The 23,425-nt window shown below is 39.6% G+C and overlaps 1 protein-coding gene across 1 annotated transcript in view; it reads right to left on the reverse strand.

The window, feature by feature from the left end:
- The window catches only part of MED27 (mediator complex subunit 27), an 84,862-nt gene that overhangs the window by 41,162 nt on the left and 20,275 nt on the right, over positions 1–23,425 (reverse strand). Inside the window, exon 3 of the mRNA XM_066563105.1 lies at positions 11,081–11,211. Coding sequence (XP_066419202.1) covers positions 11,081–11,211 — 131 coding nt within the window. The remainder of the gene's footprint in view (positions 1–11,080; positions 11,212–23,425) is intronic.

Raw genomic sequence — 23,425 nt, forward strand, 5'->3', positions numbered from 1 at the left:
TCAAACTGTCCTTCCCAAGGGTTCACAAGAAGTGGGCTCAGCTCTTTTCAAGACCTGTCTACATGGCACACACAGATCTGTCATGAGCAAAGGCATCATCTTTGCTGAGCAACTGTCAAAATGCAAAAGCCAAAATGAAAGAAGGTTCTGCATGTAAAATAGGGAAGTAGAAAAGCCTGGGTTTGGCTCCAGGGGAGCTCAGCTTTACAGGGCTATTTTGGACACAGATATTACATTCTGACTTAAAACACACCAAAACCACAGAGTATTTTTTTGCTACTCCTAGAGCACATTTGATTTTAATACCAAACACTGAATACAACAATCAGCAAAAGAGTTCAACAATTTGAGGCCACAGGAGTTTAAGCAGCTTGACACAGACTGACAGGCTCCAGCCAGGCTTGTGTGGAATTATTTCATGTGCTGGCACTTAGCCTTCCATCACTGAAATGAGCACCTAAAGGCAAGAACACAAAGGATACAGGATAATACATCACCACTCATTTATCACAACAAATGCTGGCAGTGGATATTGAGAGCTTCCTATCAGACCTTGCAAGTAGGAATTATCTGGTCATTCCTTCATTCTTACAATGTGTCATTCCCAGAGTCTGGATTTTAAAAAATATTACCTGGTCTTGAACAAGCAAAAATAAAAGGTAGAAGTCCAGACTCTCTCCCTGGAGGAAGGCAGCTGCTTTGTGGTTAATTCCTTCTTGCTCCATTCACTCCCAGCATTCCTGCACAGCTTCCAGATGATAAAATTCTCACCATTCCCATGGGGAAACTGAGGCACAGAACAACTCAACAAAACAGTAATTTGCTCTGCAAGAAGTTATTTAGGAGTCTGTATCTTGAAGTGCTTTCAAACACACATGGCACAGAATGAAAAGGCTGAACACATTCCACAATCACATTTTGTGAGGGACGGAGTCAAAGCATTACAGGCAACAGTGGAGCATAATGATCATACACAGAATACAATTTTTATTTCATTTCATTCCAGGTAAGCTCAGCAAATGTTAAATAAGTGATTCACTACGTTACCACCAACTCTGTGCCAAACTTTCTTTCCCAAAACTGAGTTTCAAAGAACAATCTTAAGGAACACTAAAGCATAAATTTAATTTCAATGCAAAACTTGCTGCATGGAGGTGCTTTTGGTTGCTAAAATTAGAGGGCTTACTACAGGATTTCCCTGGCCATGACTCACAGACAATAAAGACACAGTGTGTAGCCACAGAAAAGAGCCAACCCAAGTCTCCAATGTTAACAAGGTCTCCCCTGTGCAGTTTTCTCCCTGTGTTACCCATGCAAAGGTAAGAATCAGATAATGATGATGAGGTGAATGTATGTCAATTAGCAATGCGTATCACACTATTAATACATTTATTTTCACAATAACATACACATACTGCTGAGTAACATCAGTGAAATTGAAAGGGTGATGTTACTCCTGTGCAGGTAAAACCTACACAGCACAGAGCAAGTGCCTTCCAAAATTAACCCATCAAGAATGGAAATAACAGTAAAGCAGCATCTGTAAAGAGATGAAAACTGAGTCATTTTACCCAGTGAAACTTCTAATGGTTCCATTTTATTTATTTTTTCCCACTGTGTGTTGGGAAAATGGGACTAGAAAATAAGTACCAAAATACTTCAAATCATTTAAAGTGAGGATTATATTTAGAGGAGAAAACCGTGAAGTCATCAGCTGGAATTTGCTACCCCAAGCTTTTTTCATTTAACTCATCCATAGGATTCCTTGTAAACACAAGAATACCCAGAGAATGCCCTAAAGTGAAATTAAAAAGTAATAACAGTTATTTTTAACAGCAGGTAAAGAAAGCAGAGCAAAGCAGTTCTCTGTAGTTAGAAAGGACAGCCAGGGATGCTCTCAGACCCTGCGTGTCAGGAGCATGGTCCTAGGGATGGGAACAGCCCCCTGAGCTCCCAGGGCACCTCCATGGTGCAGTTCATCACTCAGAAGAACTTTCCTCTTTGTAGAGTTACTGCTGAGACTACTTCAATTGTCTTTATTTCCAGGTAAGATTTGCATTTTTGGAGTCTTTTACTGTGATACACTCCTAGAGCTTCCTTCTCCTCAAGGGTACAGGGGTCCCCTTTGAAAGCACTTTTATCACCCTGCCAGTGTAGCTGCTTAGTTTTCCTCTCAAATAGACAAAGGTTATTTTATAGAGATGCAGAAATAAAGTTATTAATTAATACATTCTCCATGGGCTTATACCACCCTACACAATGCAATTATACAATCAAGCTGGTCTGGCTAAGCCACCAAAATATAAAGACCTTTTCATTCCACCTTATTCCAGCTCTGCTCCTCCTCTCTGACAAGGGAATATACAACCAATGCAGATGGAAACACTTGCTGTAATACATTTTTGAATTTGGCAAGAGGCAGTTTTAATTTATTCTTTTCAGACTGACTGTCTGCTGCAGTAAAGCAGCCTTGAATCCCCATCCCCCAAATAGCAAAGCTAAAAAAAAAGGAAATTGGAGGGGGTTAAAGCAGTCTTATTAGAAAATTACAGCTTTAGCAAAAGCTTTGATATCATTATTAGGTTCATACAAATTTCCTCTCTTATCTAGTTTGTTCTTCATTGTCTTAATTAGTTCAACTACACGTAGTTTGTGTTCTTTTTCACTTTTTTTTGACACAGAAACAAGCAGTTAAACTAGTATTTGCAGTCTTTAATTACACATTAAAATCTTCATCCTCGACTTTCTTTTTTTACTGAAAGTACAGGGATTCCCTACAGTGCAATATTAATATTCTGCTCTAAATGCTGCAAGGGCATCTTCTAATGGTTGGGACTGTGGAACAACTTTTAATTAATTGCCACCTTTTAATGGCACAGTTCTCACACAAACATTACCTTTAAGGCAAACATACATCAAAGAGTCAGAAATTTGCTCTTTTACAACAGAGCTGAGGTCCCCAGTAATTCTAAACTCACTAAGGGTCTTCTACTCTGGATCTGTGCATGTTTTGGAAACTGCTACATGGCCCAGAGTCTCCAAAAAGATTCATCTTTTTCACTTCCCAAATCCAGTGTTCCAGTTAATCTTCCCCAAAGTAGACGGCAATGATTTCAAATTGCTGGGCTTGGTCACACAGGGCTCCACATCACACAACAATCCTGTAAGGGGGATTATTTGTGGAGCAGGACAACAAAATATCAAAGTCACCAGCCCCAGGTGCTTTTTGGCTCATGTCCCCATGACAGGCACGTGCACAGAGCTCATCACATCAGTTCTCAGTGGCTCACAAAACACTTGTAGAAAAAGCTCCATACGCAGTAAAGAAATTGTGAAATCACAATTGCATGCACCCTCTCTCCACAGTACTTGGCTGTAAGAGCTGTTGAAAAGTGAATAAATAGAATAGATTTTTCCTCCATGTTAAAATACACTGTGAAGTTTTATCTCCTAACCAATATTTCCTGCCCAGAGCAGCTGTGGCTGCCCCTGGATCCCTGGAAGTGCCCAAGGCCAGGCTGGACAGGGCTGGGAGCAGCCTGGGGTAGTGCAAGGTGTCCCTGCCCCTGGGATGGGATCAGCTTTAAGGTCCCTTTCCCCCCAAACCATTCTGTGATTCTTTAATGCATATTTCAGTAATTTACTATGGATAAGGCAACATCCAAGATCCTTTTGTATTGTACGGATAGAAATTATTCTCCAGTTAATGAATATCATAAGGAACATTTAGTTTCAGTCAAAGTATTTCCTTTGGACAATCTATGTTGATCAATGCCTGCTTTTTTTTTGTAATTACTTTGTAAGAAAATATGCAGCTGTATAGTACTTAAAGGAATTAAATTAAATTCAGCATATAACTGCAGCCAAAAAAAAAAAAAGCAGCACTGATTTGGCATAACAAAACAAAGAAGATTACTGCAGAAACCCCTGCTGTCAGATATATCAACATATTAGAAGATTAAATCAAGATTAAAATGTTTAAAAGAATTGTGTTTCTAAAGATGCGCAGAGCAGCAAAGCTCATGTTCTGTATCTCTGGTATCTACACAAGTTACAAAGCATCTGTAAAGTCCCAAAGTCAACATGATACATAACCCAAGTGAAAAGCACTGAAAACAAACCAGAGAAATCAGACAATTTAAGAGCACCTATTTTAAAATTTACCTGTTACACTGAAATAAGATTTCATCTGGATTACCCCTTCTCTCTTTTTTGGAGCAGAGTTTGGTAAGGTACCTTTGGCTACCAGTTGTGAGATGACCACTGTTATATCCCTGCTATGTTACTGGATTTGATCTCACTGGAGCTGCCTAATGAAGCCCTCCATGAATTAAAACTGTACTGTGGAGTTTTTTCTTTCCAGTTACATTATACTGAGTGCTCAACAGTAAATACCACTTAACTGAGACAGATTGCCATCACATTTAACAGCAGACCCTTTCCCCCTCATCACATTTAACAAAACAACATCCACTCACAGTGCTCTGGAACATTTGTCTCTGGCTGCTGATATGGGCAACTGGGAAGGAAAAATATCTGTCTTTAAAAGCTTAGAATTATCTCTCATCCAAATGACAAGGACTAGGTAATTCTCTTGTGTCACACCTGAAATCCAGAAAGGACAATGCAACACCCAGCCAAGGGCTGTTCCTGGAAAACTGAGCTCAAGGCAGGTTAATGGTGTGTCATCACCCTGGAACTGTCCCTGATCTTTTGTTACACAGGTGGGTTCAGTCAAGGGAGAAGCTTCCCCAGCTTTGGGATCCCAAAATCTGGCTCCACAACCCCTGAACACACTGAAATCAGAGTGGCAGTCAGGGGTAAATGGCACTACACTGCAACTCCCACTGAAACAGCTTCACAGGACAGCTCTGCAACAGGAGTTCAACAATTGACTCAAAATAAAAAGAAAACAGCACAATGATGTGATCCAAACTGTGCACAAGACATCAAATACTAAAATTAATGTTCGATTGACATGGTACACGGCTGCAAAGTAATTAAACTTATTCTTGTAAATATTATTGTCTTACAATATAAAGAACAATTTTAAAAATTTTTTTCTTTCATATAAAAGGGGATTAATTTGTGGAGCAAAAGGGTCACATGTTTCAGCAACATGTTCTTTTACAGTTCCTGTTGCGCTGTCTGGCTAAAATCAAGCTAAAGAATTCTGTGAGAAACTTAAACATGAACAGGGATATGAAATGAGCTCCCAGTCTTGAAAGTTATTGGAAACTGATCTCTTCCTTATTAATACAATTCCCCATCATGTACAAAAAGATATCTCCATGTTCCAGAATGCAAACAGAGTTTTAATCTTTAATTATATTCTCAACCTCAGCTCTTCTGGAGAGAAGTACAGATGTGGGTCTGAGGATTATTGCTTTATTACATTATCATCTCTGTGGTATTTAATGAATATTGATACTTAATGCAGCTTTGCCAGTATAGGCAAAGAAGAATTTCAGAACTGCACAAAACTTCTGATGACTTTTCTCAAAACAGAAAATACAGCCACACACTTTGCTCTTCTACTCTTGAACACTCCAGGAGGAGGCCCAAAGCTTGGAGTCCTGATACTGAATTATTGCAATATTATTATTATTATTAAAATTATTAAATTATTAAAATTATTACAATAACAACACTGGCTGTTAAATAACCTCACCCCTACTCCTGGTGTCACACTGAACTGAATCAGATTCATCATGGAATTTGGGTTGGAAAAGACTAACACAGCATAATTTAAACAAGTTCTCTTAAAAATTAAAAACTTATGAACATTTATTGGCTTAAGCATGTTTTGCCATTACCTTCATAAAAACCTGCCTCTTTCTTACATACTGAAAATCCCTGAACTTAGGAAGCAATTAGATGCTGTTTATAAAATAAGATGCTGAAAAAATGCTTTCCTCCAAAAAACTCTTGGCAAAGGGCTCAGGATTTTTCCTTAATGCAAAAAATGATAAATTATACAAGTTAAGTTCCAAAGAATTTATTCTGGCACATCTGATGACTGGGTGTATAGTGTGTGTATATATATATATATACACACACACACACACATATATATATAAAGTTCTTAAAAACAGCAACCTTTTTATTTAATACTAAATCCTTCCTTAAAACTCAATTTGAGTATCCTGAAGAAAGCTCCTGACCAAAGCCAATGGAATCTGACAGTACTAATTATATGACAGAACCATTGAACAGATAAGACATTAATGCTGTGACAGAACAACACTTTAAGTATGCTGGTATTAAATTAAGCTCCAATAAACACAGAGTTTGGGATATCTGTACAGTTCTGTTCCAAATTCAGATGAACAAATACCTGCTGAGCCAGGAAATTAACTTTTTAAGGAATCCACTCACTGTGCAGCATCTTTAGCTAATGCAGTTCCAAAGGATGCAGAAAATATGGACTTCTTTTGAATATATCCTTCTTCTCTAGAAGAATCATCCAGATGAATCCTGAGGTGTAGAGAGCAGATCAGAGACCTCCTCCATCTCACCCAGAACAATGAGTAGAAACAGAGTGTCCATCCAGAGTCTCTACATCCTCAAGTCCTTGTTATCTCCTAAAAGAAAAGTTATCTCCACAGATTTTTTTTTTTTGCTCATTCATCTAGAACAGTATCATGGGCAGCACTGTCTTTTCCTTTATTAAAAAAAAAAAAAAGTAATTTTGCTGGTGTGCTCCTAGCAATAGAGTACAAATTTACAGAGATTTTTACTCAATCTATTACAGTATTTTTCCTGTCAAGTCAGGGCATACATCAAACCACAAGAGGTTTACAAGACAAGTTGAAGAGCCTTAAAACAAAGAAACTGGACTCTCTTTTTACTCAAACCTCTCTGTTCATTGAGCCTGAAGTTGTCAAACAAGAACAAGACTTCCACTTGTTTATTGTTTATAGTGTGCTTATTTCTTCAAAACCACAAAGTGACAACAAATGACCCTAAAAGGCACCCTAAAGGGCAAGAGTCTCAGTACCTTCTGTGGTGATCAAGTTCTTGTTCTGGCAATTTTCTTCCAGACAGAAAAGAAAGATGATCAGTCTGGGAGCACTGAGAAAGCCCCACACAACACAGCTATCAAAATCAAAAGGTTTCCAACTGAGACCCCTAAAAATTCCTATTAAAACTGACTGACTCTTGTGTGTGCCACTGAACTGCACTGCAAGAATACAGAGAGCATCCTGGGCTTCCTCTTTTCCTCCTTCCCCAGCTCACGGTGGCTCACTGCTGTTGTTTTCCAGCTGGACAGTCAGACACCAGATTCCCTGGGATCCCAGCAGGGTGGTCTGTGGCTCTGATTTTTTAAGATCTTCTAAGCCTTCTGATGTTGACATTTTTGTAGCGAACTTTCTGCCACACTTTCTGTAAATAACTCATTGTTTTGCATTCTTTTATGGAGGAAGAGAAATTTGATAGACTGTTGGTTTGTCCAGTGTCATTGGAGAGGTGGAACTGTCACCCTCCAATCCACTGTCACTTTTAGAAAACTATAAACGTTAGAGTCAGAAAATAAACTTCCCTTTTATTCTTCACCTTGAGAGCAGCGATGTGCGCTCGTGTTCTTTCGTGTCCTACAGTGACAGTGGTCCAGGAGCAGGAATTACCCTGTGTACTCCCTGCTCTCAGCACTCCCCAGAGAATTCTGCTGCTGCAGGGTCTCAGAGACAACTTCCTAACTGCAAATTTGTGGTGCCAAGCAAAATAATACCAGATTAATTAACTGCACCAATTCCTACATTTCAAAAGGAAAAGAAAAGCCGCGCCATCATTTCCTATTGTCTTTATTCATTGATTCCCAAGCAGGAGCAACCACCCTGGTTTTCAGCAGGGCTGCACACAGACACTTCCCCAGGCATTGAGAGGAGCTGAGAGCTCCCAGCACTTGAGCAAACACTGCCTTGAGATTCCTGAACAGAAGGAAGGAACCCGCAGCCAGATGAGAGGCATGTGAGGGACCGCATCCATTAGCACGTACAGGGAGATGTCTTGTTAATAGAAGACAGAAGGAGGGACAAAGCAGGCAGAGAAAGCAGCCAGCAGTTAGTCATTTTCTCACACAGATCATTTGGCTGGGAATGAGACACACATCAATCCAGGCTTCCTTTCTGCGCTTTCAGAGCCAGGGAAAACCAATACTGAAAAGCAAAACCCAACGCCAAAAGGCCTCTCTTCAAAACTGCTCAGCACCCTTGCAAGTCCTCAAATAAACAGGGAGAAAATGCAGATTCTCTTCATAGCAGTTGCATAGGGCAGAGAATTTCCATTTTCAAAACCACCTTTTGGATTCAGAATTGCTGCTCTGTCTCAGATATTTACTAGTGAAGAATGAGAGGCTCTCACCTCCAAACCACAGCACATCAGAAGACAGCCTAAGGTTGGGGAGAAAAAGAGGTGAGGACCTGCCAAGAATCACTTTTGCCATCACCAAAACCTTTTCTCCAGCTCCTGCAGTGAGCATAAAATAGGAAGAAATGGCTGAGCCTCCTAGACAGGCTTGGGTTTGCTTTGCTTGATTGGCATTTTGGAGGGGAAAGAAGAAAAGCAGAGCAGGGATAGAGACTGAAGGCTCAAGTGAACAGTGAATTGAACAAAACTTGATTTTTCTGCTTTTATGAGATGAAACACCATTTAGGAAGTTTTAGTTTGTGGAATTCAACCCAAGTCTTACCCCAGCAGCACAGATCAAAGACCTGGATGAACAAGAAAACTGCTCAGCTTGCACCACTGCCACGGAGAACGTGAAGTGCAATAGCAAAAGTTACTCATGCAGTTTCTTCAGGGAACAGGACCATAAATAAACAGATAGTAACCTGCCCTCTAATAACACCTGTAACTCAAATACAGACATGTTTACTAGTAAACTAGCCATGTGCAAAATCTGCATAAGAATAAATTACTTTTAGGAGATTCTTTGCCCAAATCATCACCTCTGATACCTCCTGAGCAAGTGTTTCCTGCATTCCTTTGCTGGCAAAGAGGATTTACTGCAGTGTTGATATTCACTCCAACCTGCTCTCCTGAAATGACATTTTGGCATACAGCTGGTTTCAACTATTCTGTTTAAGAAAAGCTCAAGATAATATAGCTGCTCTGAACAACATTTAATAAACACTTGACTCATTGTTACTCAGCCCAATGACTTGTCACTGAACTTAATTTTAATAGCATACATCAAAGCAAAAATAGACCAAGAAATAGTTATCCTTTTCTTGATGAATTAATAAAGCTTAAAAAAAATCCTTGAATTGCCATGGGAATATTAGGATGCAGGATGCCCTTTCAAGGAGATCTGTAGTTTTGCATCTGGATGTTTTCTTCTTTTGCATTTTATAAAGAACGAAGGGGAAAAAAAAAACCCCACTGCATGATTCATCACTATTTGCATGAAACTACAGCAAAATCAAGATATTAAAATCCATTTGTCACACCTTTTTTTTTTTTTCCTCTAAATACTTTTCATAAGCCTATTTCAATAAGTTTTTTCATAATCTCCTTCTGTCCTGTGCTGGAAACAAGATGCTGAGCCCAACAGGTATTTGATTTGCCTTAATATCACTATTATTCTCTTAAGACACTGAGATAGCAAAGAAGTACAAATATGGAAAGGTCAAAGAGGAGCCAGAGAGGAGGCAACCAGTGACAGATAAAGGGCCAGCTCAGCAGAAACACATTTTCCCTGTGAATAATGCTGGAAGTGGTAATAAGATACTGAAACATAATTCAACTACTGCTTAAAGTTTAGCTACCACACTAAAATTTCAGTCTATCTGCAGATCCTAGGTAAATGCACCACTGAAGGAAAATCATCTACAGATAACAAGACATATAATACTTTTAAATATGTATATTATGTATCTCACATTAAGATTTATATACCTGCAGCTGTTGAGGAACAGATTTTTTCTATGCAAAAGTACAAGTTAGCCCTTTATACATATTTCTAGTAACTAGAGATGCCATGATTAAGAAATAAAAGAAAAAAACACCAAACTACTTTAAGACCCCTGAAAAATCTGTGTTAACTGATATACCAGTACTCCAGTTTATAGACTTCCTGGAGAAGGAAATCCATTTGAAGCTCCAGATACCCAAACAAAGAAGGAAAACTAACCAGCCACTTTGTCACAAGATAGCCCTGTTCCATCCCACATATCAGAGAAACAACATCTGGTTTTCAAACTACTGCTGGAGCCTCCTTCAAACCATTCTCCTTTGGCTGATATATTGGTAAAACAATAGAGCATTTTATGGATTCTTGAATTACCAGCACTTTAAAGTTAATATACAAGGGGGAAGCTCTATTGACTCTGATTTTTTTCACATTTCCTGTAAGAAGAAACCTTCTAAACGTTGACCTGTGAAATCTGGTAACAGGGATTTTTATTATTACAGCTACAAGGGTTTTGGTAGCACAGTGTTTATACATCGGTGACTCTTGTTTTGTGAAGAGAAGCAGGCAGTTTCCACAAACTACAAGGATGCTCAGCACAATGAACAATTGCTTAGCACTTCATTTTCTACATAATAATCAGTTTCTTACAGGTAACTAAATATATTTCAGGCGTTTTATTAATTTATAAGCTTCGTTGTGCACATCTCTGTGTTTCTGGCATCACTACACACAGGCTGCTCAAAGTGTTGATACTCTGTCCTCAAACAGTTTCTAAGTGTCCTCATAATTGCCTGTCACCTGTAAAAGAGGTTTAGATCCGATGCAAAATTAGCATATGGTGAACAGATGGACTCAGAACAGACGTTTGCCGAGAAAGTACTCACACCAAAGACTTTTTGGCTTCAGTCTTTTAGGACCTTCAGAAAAGTCCTGCTTCAAGCTCCAAGTCATAACAATCAGGTGAGCATCATTCCTCAATGACAAGCTCATGCTGCAAAAAGTTTTTTAATGACCTGCTACAAAGAGAATGCGTACGGAACAAAAACGCGAGCGCAAGGTCGCTTATTACGATGATTAAAAATTAAACCAAAAAAACCAAGAAGTTAATAAGAAATATTCCACACCCCCAGCATGGAAACTCTTCCAAATATTCCCATTACTTACTGAGGAGGCAGGACAAGAGTTGTTGGCTGGGCTTTTGGTCTGCGCTTTGCAGAGACTCCCATCTGGTTGGCCGAACGTTTCAGAGACTGCTGATTCAAAAGGCCAGATGCCAGCCCAGCATGGTACTGCAACTGGATAAGAAAAAAACATATATATATTAAAATACACAGCACTGCAGTACTCTGTCTGTGTCAGACCTCTGCTACCTGTGGCACCTGATTCAAATTACAGCCAGTCAGGAAGTTGGCGTGTGGTATTTCGGATATATTGCTTGGTGGAAGACAATAGGGACAAAAGCACATGGAAAAAGTCTGCTGTGAAATGGGTATGAGGAGCAATTATACATTAGGGCAAGTAAGATGGTGAATCAAGGACTTCCTCTCAAGTCTACCTCTCTTGAAACTTGGGCTTGCTTTTAAACATTGAAACTGTTTCTCCTCTCTAGGGACTAAACATTCTCACTTTAGGAAGAAAATAAGAGGAAGACAGATGCAACCCTTTCACAATATAAACCAGCTTTTTAGAAATAACACTCATCTTTTTCTTCTTAAACATAAAACCACAAAACATTTGCAAAGGAGTTTCTATCACTGTAAAGAAAAATCTTGTTTTTAAAATACCTGCTTGCACATCTCCATAGCACTGCAGAACAATTCACATTCAGCAGCTTTCTCCTCAAAACTTCTCTTTTCCTTTGCCAATAAAAGACAAATTTTTGAAGGACACAACATGAATCTGCAGGATTTTGAGTGCACTCCCACAGCTCTCAGATTTAAGAACAGCTACAGGGCTCTGCCTGTCCTGCAACCACCTCCAAGTGCAACAGGTTCTCCTCTGAACACTTTCAATTACATTCTGAGTTTCCCGTTTTTGAACTGGAATGGGGAGGAAGATTCATTGTCAGACAAATGTGATTTCCAGCATCATTCCAGTACCTGGATCTGTGTGTTCATTACATTGTCTGAAGATTTGTTCCGAAAAAGATGAATTGTTTCACAGTTAACCCCTCTAACCCCATGGTCTGCACATAAAAAATGGGTTATGGTCAGGAAAGAATGATTTTAAAATGTTCAGAAAACAAAATGGTCTTAGACCAAGCTGTTCTACAGGGACTGAGTGAAAAAGAGGGATGAAAAGCTTGGAATGATGTACTCAAAACCACCTGAACAGGAGGGGAGCAACCTCCTGAGCCAGTCTGACTCAGATGTCACTGCTCAGCACATCCAGAAGGATTTTGAACAGGCTCCTGGTTCCCTTGGCTGCTGTGCCACATGAGCTCAGCCTGGCACAACATGAAGACACATCACATTCCTAATGGGAAGGGAGCTGTGCTCTGCCAGGGAAGGGGGGGATTTTACTGTCCCAACCAACGGATTCTGCTCAAATTTGTTTTTCTCTGACAGTTTTCTGAAATGAAAAAAAATCAATGAGAGCGATGGAGGGTCCCTGTTTGAAAGGCCATGTTTCAGTGTCAGGGGCTTAGTTTTCAATCTTCACTACCTGAATGTGCAGGGAGTGCAATATGCAGGGAATTAAAGGCGAAGACAGCTCTGGCAGAAGAGCCCATTGACTCCAGGAATATGCTTTTCCTTTTCCTTCCTGCATCTTTCTGTGCTGGTGACACCATCCACTGATGTGCCCTGTGCAGGTATTTCAGGTAAACAACATTATCTGGACACTTGCTCAGAGATGGAGGAAGTCACTGGTACTAATCAGAGATGGATTTTAAAGGTAACCTCTTAAAAACATTTCATAACCTCCCAGATAGTGACATTTAGTGGTCAGGAATTTAAAAAACAACCAAAAAGCTACTAAAGGCATAAAAAAGAAACAGATTCTAAACCAAAATTTTGTCCTTCAAGGCTGTCTCCAAAGTGATTAAGTTATTTTTAGTAATTATAAGTATTTCTTCATAATCTATCTTTGCTCTTAGGAATGCAGGTCCAACTGTCAAACCCTGTAAGGGCCATTAAATATTTACCAAACCATCTTTATAATGGGAGAAAAGGTCAAAGTTAATAAAACTGACAGGCAGCTTCTGTCCAGCTTGATTTATACATTATTAAAGCATCACGCACTGTACTGCACAGTGCTCTCCTTTTTGGGGACAGGGGGTGTTCACTGAAGGGACCAGGAAATTGTTTCTTAATGATTTTTCTGAGGAGCACAAGCAAGACTGAAAATAGTGCCAAAGCAGGAGCACAGGTATCAGAACTCTGGCCAGGAGATTGATGGTCTGATGGATAATACAGGAGCCATTCAGTTCCCTTTTCTTGTCACAAAATCAACACCTCTGTCTGCCAGCATCCACCATGAGAGAAATGTCAGCTAAAAACACACCAACCCCCCCAGCAAATTTTTGCTTACTAACAAGAGAATGCCATTTCCAAACACATTCTCTCCACTTTAGGGAAAAGTGCTGAAATGCACTGTCAGAGGATGCTGTGGGTGCTAAAAGGCTCAGGCAGGGAGGCTGAGATGAACTCATGGGACACAAATCCTGTTTGGGGTAATGAACACACAGAAGATCAAGGAGTCCTGAATCCAGGGAATGCTGGTGGCTGTAAGAACATTGGGGAGAAGGTTGTGGGCACATGGAGACAGGAGGTGACAGAGCCTTGGGTTGTGTTCCAGCAGCTCTGGGGAGTCTGAGACCCCACGGCCAAAAATCGGAAATGCTGATGGTCAAACCTGCCCTGCCTAGGGCATCCCAACAACATTCCCAACAACATTCCCAACAGCATTCCCAACAACATTCCCAACAACATTCCCTCTGCTCCTGGCCCCTGTGCCCAGCTACACCAGCACAGTGGTGAATACTCACTGAAATGAGCACTGCTGCAGCACCAGGCAAAGAGAACAACATTCCAAACAACATTCCCCTATCAGCTGCAAAGGAATTCCCCATCACTACTGCAAGCACCCAGCTTTGGGGAATTCCACCTGGCTTGTGTGAGGTTAAGCTTTCCCTAATGAAATATTTTTCTGTATAATATCAATAAGATTGATCCATTTTCCCCAATACATGCAGATGAAACAGAAAATCTATTTCAGAAAACCAAGAAATCAAAACCAGCAACAACAAAAATCAATTTACAACATTTAGCAGCCAGGAAATACCCCAGTGCCAACTTGTACAGGTTTATGATGAATCTCATGATAGCTGATATTTTTCTAAAAACTGCAGTTCCAAGTAGATGTGTGAATTCTACTTAGGAATGTAGGAAAGGTACTGAAAGTAACACTTCAATACATACAAATGCTTTACATGAAGCTAAATAGAAACAGAACTTGGATTACTTTAAATTAGTTTTTAAAGATTAATTATTTTTCTACGTTAATGGCCACATGGCTAGATTTTGTAGAACAAAATGCTATCACTAATATTTCACATTTTCAGTGCTCCTGAGTATATGAAAACTATATTTCTGTATTAACAGCTCTTAATCTTCCTCACTAAGTGAAAAGCATCAACAGTGAAAGCACTTGGGAGTCACTTTTCTCACAGCTGTGATTGTAAGGAGGGCAATTTCTTCATCCACATAAGATGCCTTTGGCTTTCAAAGGAACTATTTAAACACAAAAAAAGGTGTATTAAAGAATTACAGATCTGATTTAGCACTGAAAGCATTAACATTTTAAAAGAATTAATCACATATTATCTTTTCCTTACTCTGCTCTAGTGACCCTTCTTACCAGAAATAAGGTAACACATCTCCTAAAACAATGAAAATAATCAAAAAGAACCTCTACATCCCCCCAAATCCTGTCTTGTTCAGATGATCTTTAAGATTTGGAGCAGACAGAAAACTTCTGCTACAGCCAGAAAAGGCTCCTTTGTTCAGCTGAGAAGCACTGACCATATTGTGACAGGTTTCCATCTTAGCCTGTAGGGTTGCTTTGCAGTGAATGTTATGAAACCACAAACATGGGCACAGTGCTCATTTAAAACTTTGAAAACTAAAGCTTCATCATTAGAATCAAGCTGGGTCTAGAGGTCTTTAGTTTGCATAATTCATGGGCTGGAGATTTTGCATGTGCTGACTGCTGCCCAAACAAGTGAGTACACTGCACTTACTGACAAGGCCATCCAAAGTTGCAAAAATTGGTTGAAAGAAAGTAAAAATCAGGGGGAAAAAAGCAATCAATTGGAGCATTAGCAACTGATCACATCAGCTACAGCTGCACATTACATTTTGCTATTAATTAAAGCCTTCTAAGCACCAACACTTTAAAAAGTGAAGTCAGAAGAATAATTTTCTTTGTAATCACATCACCCTGTTATTTATTATTCCATTCTTATCTAAATCCTTAGTGATCATATATATAAGCAGAAAAACGTTTTCTCAGGTCCAGAAAATGTAAAGTTTATGTCCATTCCTCCAAGGAATGCCTTCCAGAGAGGTGGCTGACAGATCCTCACCCACTGTGGCATTTTCTGAGTTCACTGTAATCCTGGTGATGCACATTTGCCTCCTTTAGGACGCACAGTGCTCTGCCCCTCATCATTAAACAACTTCTCCCTTGCAGATGAAAAGGGATTTGTTTATTATGATAGAACTCTACTTGCTCTTTTGAAAGAGCAACCAGCAAGCAAGCAGGACACTCCCACAGTTTCATCTCTGCAGACTAAAGTAGGCAAGAGAGAAATTATACTACCTTAATTGAAATTTTTAAGCTTTTTTCAGATAATGAGGCCTGTTTGGAAATTCTCTTTTTCTCTGAACAATGTTTGATCATTTCAGGACAGCTGAATTCTTGGCTTGACCAAAACAGCATCGATAAGCCAAAAGGAGAATCTCCAATTTCTTCACTCATTGGTTTTCCTCTTGTTGAGCTGGGTTGCAGGCTTTTCAATTAACAGAAAAACTAGACAGCATGTCTTTGCTCTATTTTACTATTTAATTAGGACACTTTATTCTATTTTTTTAAAAGCATTTATGCCCCCTTTCCAGTTTACAACAATTTACATATTTAGGCAAGAAACATCTATCCATGAGAGGAACAAAGGCTGCTCCCATCCCATTCTTTTTTAAATCCCTATGGAAAAGTTATTACCCCTTTTGCCAAACATCCTGATCTGACTAAAATGTGACAATAATGAGCTCACACTTCTCTTATGGTCCTCTCTCATGCCTGGGCTGTGAGATGCCAGGTGAATAAACTGGGATATGGAGCAGGCTGGGAACATCAGCCCTGCACAGGGCTTCTCCCTTAGAACTCTCTCTCCCTCCCTCCATGAACTAGGGAGCTCAAAAACAAGTGAGACATTTTTATTTATTTCTATCTATAATGACACAGTAGTAGGAAATACATTGATACACATCCCTGTCTCTTTTAATGCCTTGGTTTTGCTACAGGTTTTATTCCATTGTCTGTGAATTCCTATTTTTGCTGAGAGTGCTGTTTTAATTAGTGTCAGATTTCAGCCCTAAAGTGTGTTCTTCCTACTTTTCTTTTGAAGACACAGAAGTTTTGCTGATGAATGCCTGCTGATGAATGCTCCCTCACTCCAATACCGCTTGCAAGTCTTTGGCTTTTAACCATGCAGAGAAAGCAAATCCCATGGCACTTTCTTCAAGGAATTGGTCAAAACTTCAGCATCTGCATCCTTGCTGCCAATAAAATGACCTGCACTGTTCAGAGTCTCTGCAAAAGCCACTACTCCTCCTCCACCTTTTTAAAAAATGTTCTGGAATCCATTTAATATAGCAACAGAAGTGACATATTCTTGCTTTTTGGATAATGTCAACATAAAGGGACACTTCACAGCCACCAGGCTGGATTTTAAAGGGATCTAGTGTTTGAAATGGATAAAGAGGCAGAGTAATCATAATCTGGGGTTACAAGCTACTTTATGTACTCTTTACAAGAATAACTGTATTTTATGCTTAAAATGTTTATACCTCCAGGTATTCTGAAGGGTTTGAACATACACATTTGCTGAAAGATAACTAAATGAACTGGCATTTATTTCCTTGTATATGCAGCTACAACATAAACACATAACAGAATTACAAAAAGCGAAGTAGAATTATTGCATTGTGTTCTGCATCTAAATGACAAAATAAACCCAGGTGCAGTAACAAACAGCAGCAGCAGGTTATTTTCAAGCAACCCTGAGCTGAAGGCAGGTGCTTGGTACAGAGGTTTTCCAGAACAGGTAAATGGTCTTAGTGTCACTCTGTGAGGTGTATTCACAATTGTGTGCTCCTTTAATGGACTTCATTAAAATCTAAAGACCCAAGAAGTGCACATGATCAATATCTGACAGAAAATCCTAATTCCTTTTTGACAGAAGCATTATCTTCGTATAGGACAAACAATCTGTAGCAGGGGAAAGTCATCATTAAACTCCAAGATAAGGACACAATTAGTACCTTCCCCCAGAGCCCTGTGCTCCCTTAAACAGCCACCAGCACTCTGGAGACACTGCTCTCCTGCTAAAATTAGTATTTTCTAAAGCCCTGGACGAAAGCTTTGGTGCCAGGGGCTCAGGTGGCAGCTGTGTCAGTATGAAGGATGACCTGCTGCCTCTGTGACAGGGGCTGCTCAGGTGCTTACACAAGAAATGGGAAGATAAAGCTCAAATGGCAGAATCAAGGGCTGCAATCAGGTACAGAAACACTCCCCAAACTGTCCAGCACCATGCCATGATTTGCAGCTCTGAGGGGAGCCTTTGCTACAGCAAACAAAGTGCTTTATAGACAAATCAAGAAATTAATACTGTTCAATAAAATGTCTCCATGGTGCAGGTTATGTAAATCCAACCAGTACAGTGCACAAGCAAAGGGGAGACAGTCAAAGCAGAGATGAGGGAAATCCAGTAGTGGGTAAGCAGTGGAACAGTAATAACAACACCCAGTACTTGTGCTGCTGATTGATCCTTTCCCTAACTCATTAAATTTCATTGTTTTAACTTCTGTTAAATGCCTTTCCTTAGCTTTGGTGACCTGCACAATAATTAAAATGCAAAATATCTTTAGATTTTAGGCATAACATTATTAATACCCATATTGAGTGTCTGACAACAGCCCAGCTGAGGGTTTTTCTGCCAGCACAGGGAAAGCTGCCTTTCCTCAGTCTCCTGTTGCTCTCCTGAAGGGGAAATTGGAAGATCACACGTCCACAGTCCATCCCAAGGCTCTGCCAACCTACACCAGACATCACCACACTCTCCTGCTCCAGGTGACCACCCCACTGTACCAGCACAGCAGAAAGAGCTGAAGGAATATTGTTTAAACTGAGCTGAAGTTGCCAAATTAGGAGCTAATTCTTCCTTAAATGGTTACTTTTGCTAATATCTTTCTTTACATCCAGCAGGCATCCTGAAGCAAGGCTGCAGGGGATGCTGATTTCCAGCCTGCCAGTGACAAGCAATTAAAGCTTGAAGCTGCAGACTCCTGGAACAGAATACATGAGGCCTATTCCCCTATTCCTACAACAGCTGCAGGATATTCATGACCAGATTGATTTATCCATCTTTTCTAGACACTATGAAGTAACCCACAGAAAATATTCCTCCACAAATAAGAGCAAATCTTAAATTTAAGGTCACTGTTATCACTAATTGGAGTAAGAGTAACTCTCATCCTTCCCATGTAACACCAGAGACTTTTACAGAGACAAATGCTGGAATCACCACAGGTGTCTGGAAATTCTGAAAAATCTGAGTAAAAGGCATTTCAAGTAAGACATCCAAAAAATAAGTAGACATTTATAAAAGTCTTAGGCAAATTACCTCTTCAGACATCAAAGACTTAAGTTATGAATGTTTTTGGGAATGCAAAAAGAATCTATCAGGTTTGATTGATAAAAGTGTAGCTTTTAACTAAGACTGAAAAAATGGAAGACTGGCAACATTCTTTTCCAGAATAATATGCTTCCTCTGCTTTTTTCCAGCATAGTGCACATAAATCAAAGAAATGTTAAAGAGGCCAATACATCACAAGTTGGCATTTCTAAACTATTTACAAAATCTGTTATAGTCAAGAGGATGGAAAACATAAAAGTGTGACCAGCAGAGTTCCTGAAAGAAAAAAGGTACTTCTACCATCCCAGCAGAGTAAAGGTTGGAAACTCTTGATTGTGGACTTTAAAACCATTAAACCAAGACAATCCTGATAATGCAGGGCTGCAAAAAGCAAACAGGATGGTGTTATCAGCCAAATCTGGTGACAACTAGCTCTGAGTGACATGTCCAGGGATGGTGGCTTCACCTTCCAATGCATGAGCAGCCTTTCTGTGGAGAATCCTCCCTCAAGTCCAACCTGAACCTCCCTGGCAAATGCTCTAAGGAGGTTTGAAGTACAAAAGCAGGGCTGACCCCACTGCAGCCAGAGAGCCCCAGGAACAGCAGGAGGTGCTGAGCTGTGTATCCAGCACATCTTCACATCCCCACATCTGTGCACACAACAGATTTCAACAGATTAGGTTTTCCTCAACAAATTTTACAGATGAGAATCTCATCTCTTCTTCTGAAAGGAAAAAAGTGGATTATGGAAAGTTTATGTGTCCATCTGTTGGAGATGTCACACTCTGACTAGAGAGTGCAAAAAGCACAGAGATGTTTTACAACCAAATCCCAAACTTACAGTAGTCTGAACGAGTGAAGAGCCATATGCTTTGCAAAAAAACACCTCTTTTGCTACACATTTTTTTGCCACAGCACAAAGAGTAACAGTTCGAAAGCTGCTGTAATCTTTATTTCTGAAAATAGATCACATATTCTTACTCTCATCTGCCACACTCGGGTGAGTTACTGATAGGAAACCAGAAAAACAAGGAAATACTACTCTGGGAAATGCAAATTAAAGGCATTCTGCACTGCAAGGAGATACTTGCAGCTACAGAAAAGGGGCAGCTCAGAGAGCCCAGGACTGGGATGATGCACAACAGAAGGTTTGGTGCAGTGACACATGAAATGCTTTTACAGTTTTCTCTGTTGGAGACTTGCAGTGGGAGCATTTGAGATGAAGCTGGGGGACCTCAGAAATAACTTAAAGAGTAAAACAAATGGAATATACTTCATCCTATTTTCATGGGAGCTTATAATGATATTATAATTAACTCAATTACACCACAAGATTAATAGCCTTTAAAACGCTCCCAGTCATTCATTACAGGCCTAATTAAAACTCTCTTTTGGTGCTGAGCCAGCAAGAAATATGAAATTACTTACTAGCAACCATACAGAAGTATACAAGATATTACCTTTACTATGCTAGCGTTTCCATGGTCACAATTCAGTGAGAAATTTGGGGTTGGGTTGTTTGAGGTTTTTTTTTTAATACCAAAAAGAAAAAAGGGCAAGATCCACTTTAGAGGCCCCAACACCTGCAGCAGCATATCAGCTCACTACAGCTAACCAGTTTATTTCTAGTTGTGCTGCAACAGTTAAGGGCTTCTACAATAGCAGATGCCTTTCCTCCCACACATCAATTAATTTGCAAATGCGCTCAGGTTGTAGAAATAATGAAGTGCTGAATGCTTCTCTATTGACAAGTTTTGCTGTCAGGAGGTGGATGCTGTGGGCGAGGTGCTAAAATCCTCTGCTTCTCTCTGCATGCCAAAGGAAAGACATCACACGAAACTTGGACATGAAACTTGCTCACAGCTAACAGGGCACATCAATTACTTTATTTACTCCTCTCTCGTTGGAACCAAAAGGAAGATATCCTCTCCAAAAGCTGTTTATTGTATTTATTTAGGGATTTATAACACACCGTTTTACAGGGAGGTGGGAGGTTTTGTGCTGACCCAAGAAACGCTGTGTATTTGAGGAGAAAAGTAGTATTTTTCATGTATTTTTAGGTATGCTAAAAAAAATTACATTAAAATTAAGGTTACAAATGAAGAATTCCGTAACGAGGAAATGCTTCATAATGCCTGTGCAATCTAAATTAGTCTGCCTGTGCTAAGGATTCAGACTTTCATTATGTGCTTCTTTCCAGACCTCAAATTAACCACAGCCTGCAGGATCTCATGCATGAAGAGGCAGTTACTCAGCACCGTTTTCATGCACAGAATGTTATTTGCAGGATCTCACACAATGCCCACACTTCTCCTCTCAGATGCCTTCTACCATATTTTCCTGCTTTATCCTGTTTCTTCACAAATACTGTTAAATTTACCTTCACAATTCTTATTCTACTCATGCTGGGTGTGGATCTGAGGAATCTCAGATTTTTAACAACACTAAATGTTTTTACTACATACTTACTATGTTTGTAGTAGAGTTTCCATAGATAATGACTGCAGTCAGGTGCTGAGCAAGTCTTTGAAGCAGCCAGAGGAGGCTTTCAGCCAGGTCATGGCAAGGTTGGAATCTCTATCCCCACTTCTATCACTTAAAATAAAGGATTAATCTGGAGCAGTCCATTGTAACTTTCTGGCTGGACCAGCCACTAACTGGAAATAAAGCACATCCTGCCAGATATTCTCTGCAATCAAGTTATAAAAAATTTAAGTTACTGAACTTTCAGGCAGGTCCCAGACTATTCCTCTCCAATTCTTCCCATGCTTAATTACCACAAGTGTTTAAACCATCCACCTCAGCAGCAGTCCACATTTCTTAAACTTTTATTTTTAGTTACTGATTTTTTTTTGTTTGTTTGCTATAATGAAGAACCCTCTTACTCACTTTCCCCCAGTAGATGTTGCTAAAAAGCAGGTGACCCATCCATTATCTTTTCTTTCATGAGTGGAATAAGTTGACTTGTTTGATCATACAGAAGGAGCACAGGAACCCAAATGTTTCTGGCTCAGTTTTCACATCTCTCAACTAGAAAACCCCATATTAATGAGCACTAGACAAATGGTAACTAGATAGTTTTACAATTAAAAGGATGCTTAAAATAATTTTCAAGTGTTAATAGCTGAAAATGCTATTAGTAAAGGTACTAACAGGTAAGGAAATTTGCTGTTAAAAATAGATGATTTTCTGCTTTTTAAAATATGCAATTTTCAGGCTGACCTTGTTCCTTTTAAATTTTTATAGCATCTTCAGTTCCAATTTGAGATTTTCATATGGGATAGGCAAACCTTCTTATGTTCTGTATTAAATGCAAGACACCTCCTTGGCATGATCTGCAATATTAATAATATAACAGTACCAATTTCAGGAGCAGCACTGTAGCATCAACACATGCATACCTACATGAATCAAAATTTAACCATGTACATCATGGAAATCATTAATAGATCACAAGAAAAAAGCAGTTCTAAGACAGCTCAAAGACAATTTGAGATTTCCTCTTTTGCCATACTAACACATGACCTTGTCATGCCTCACAAGGTAACACTGAGGTAGCTGATGCAAGAAAACATATGCTTCTTTTTACTGGGCTCAAAATAGGAACAGAGGGGAAGGAGAATCAAACTCAGGGCCAAACCCAGGTTTCTGAAGACCAGACTTGCAGCTGTCACTGTACCGAGCAAAAAATGTCCCCACCCACACGAGCCCTACAGGATTCCTAACACTGACTGCCACTACAGAACTGGGAAAAGACTTTCTGGAAATTACAAACATTGGGGATTCATTACTTAGCCAGGAATTTGCCCTGGCGTTATCACAGGGTTTTAAGACTTGGAGACTGAGCCATTTTTATGTTGCTGTGGGACACAGTTAAAGCTACAGGAAAATAGAAATTATTATTTTTCATGGATTTCAAAGGAGACTGACATATATTTGATTTTTCATACACTGGCTGTCTTGCAAGCACTCTTCAACAATCCAATTACTACTTAAATGTTGGCCATCTAGCCCACAGACATTTCAGATCCTCATTTAAACCTGGACATACCTTATTTCTGTATCTTGATAATCACTATGAAAATCCTACCAGATCAAAGCCCAGCAGTTTATCAGTGCCTCAGTTCAAGGCACCAAGTAAACACACATTCCTCTCACTGCTCTGTGGACTTCATTACTAATGAAGTAAAAATTGCAGACCTCAATCTATTGCTTCAGATGGCCATCATCAGAAAAATAAACAGGAATGTGGCTGCTCACAGTGGCTCATCTGGCACATTCACTGGAAGGTAAATTAAAAGCACTAATGACCAGAGCACAACAAGCAAGGGAATAACATTGGACTTGAATAGAAAATGCTTCTACAATGCTTCATTCAACCAAGGCTGTGTTTTCTCCCTCAGTCTTAAGAGGGAGAAATCTTGTTTATCAGTGATTGTTTTAATTACTTCACCCATCTCTGCTGAAGGCCATGCTGCCTACAAGCCCCTACAGAAGAAATGAACACTACTGGCATTTTTTTTCTGAATGTTCCCCTGTACCAAGAAAAAATGAAAGGCAGGAAAATTAAAAAAAAAATCATCGCAATATTC

The sequence above is a fragment of the Molothrus aeneus genome, chromosome 19, assembly GCF_037042795.1.
Source record: "Molothrus aeneus isolate 106 chromosome 19, BPBGC_Maene_1.0, whole genome shotgun sequence".
Taxonomy (NCBI): domain Eukaryota; kingdom Metazoa; phylum Chordata; class Aves; order Passeriformes; family Icteridae; genus Molothrus; species Molothrus aeneus.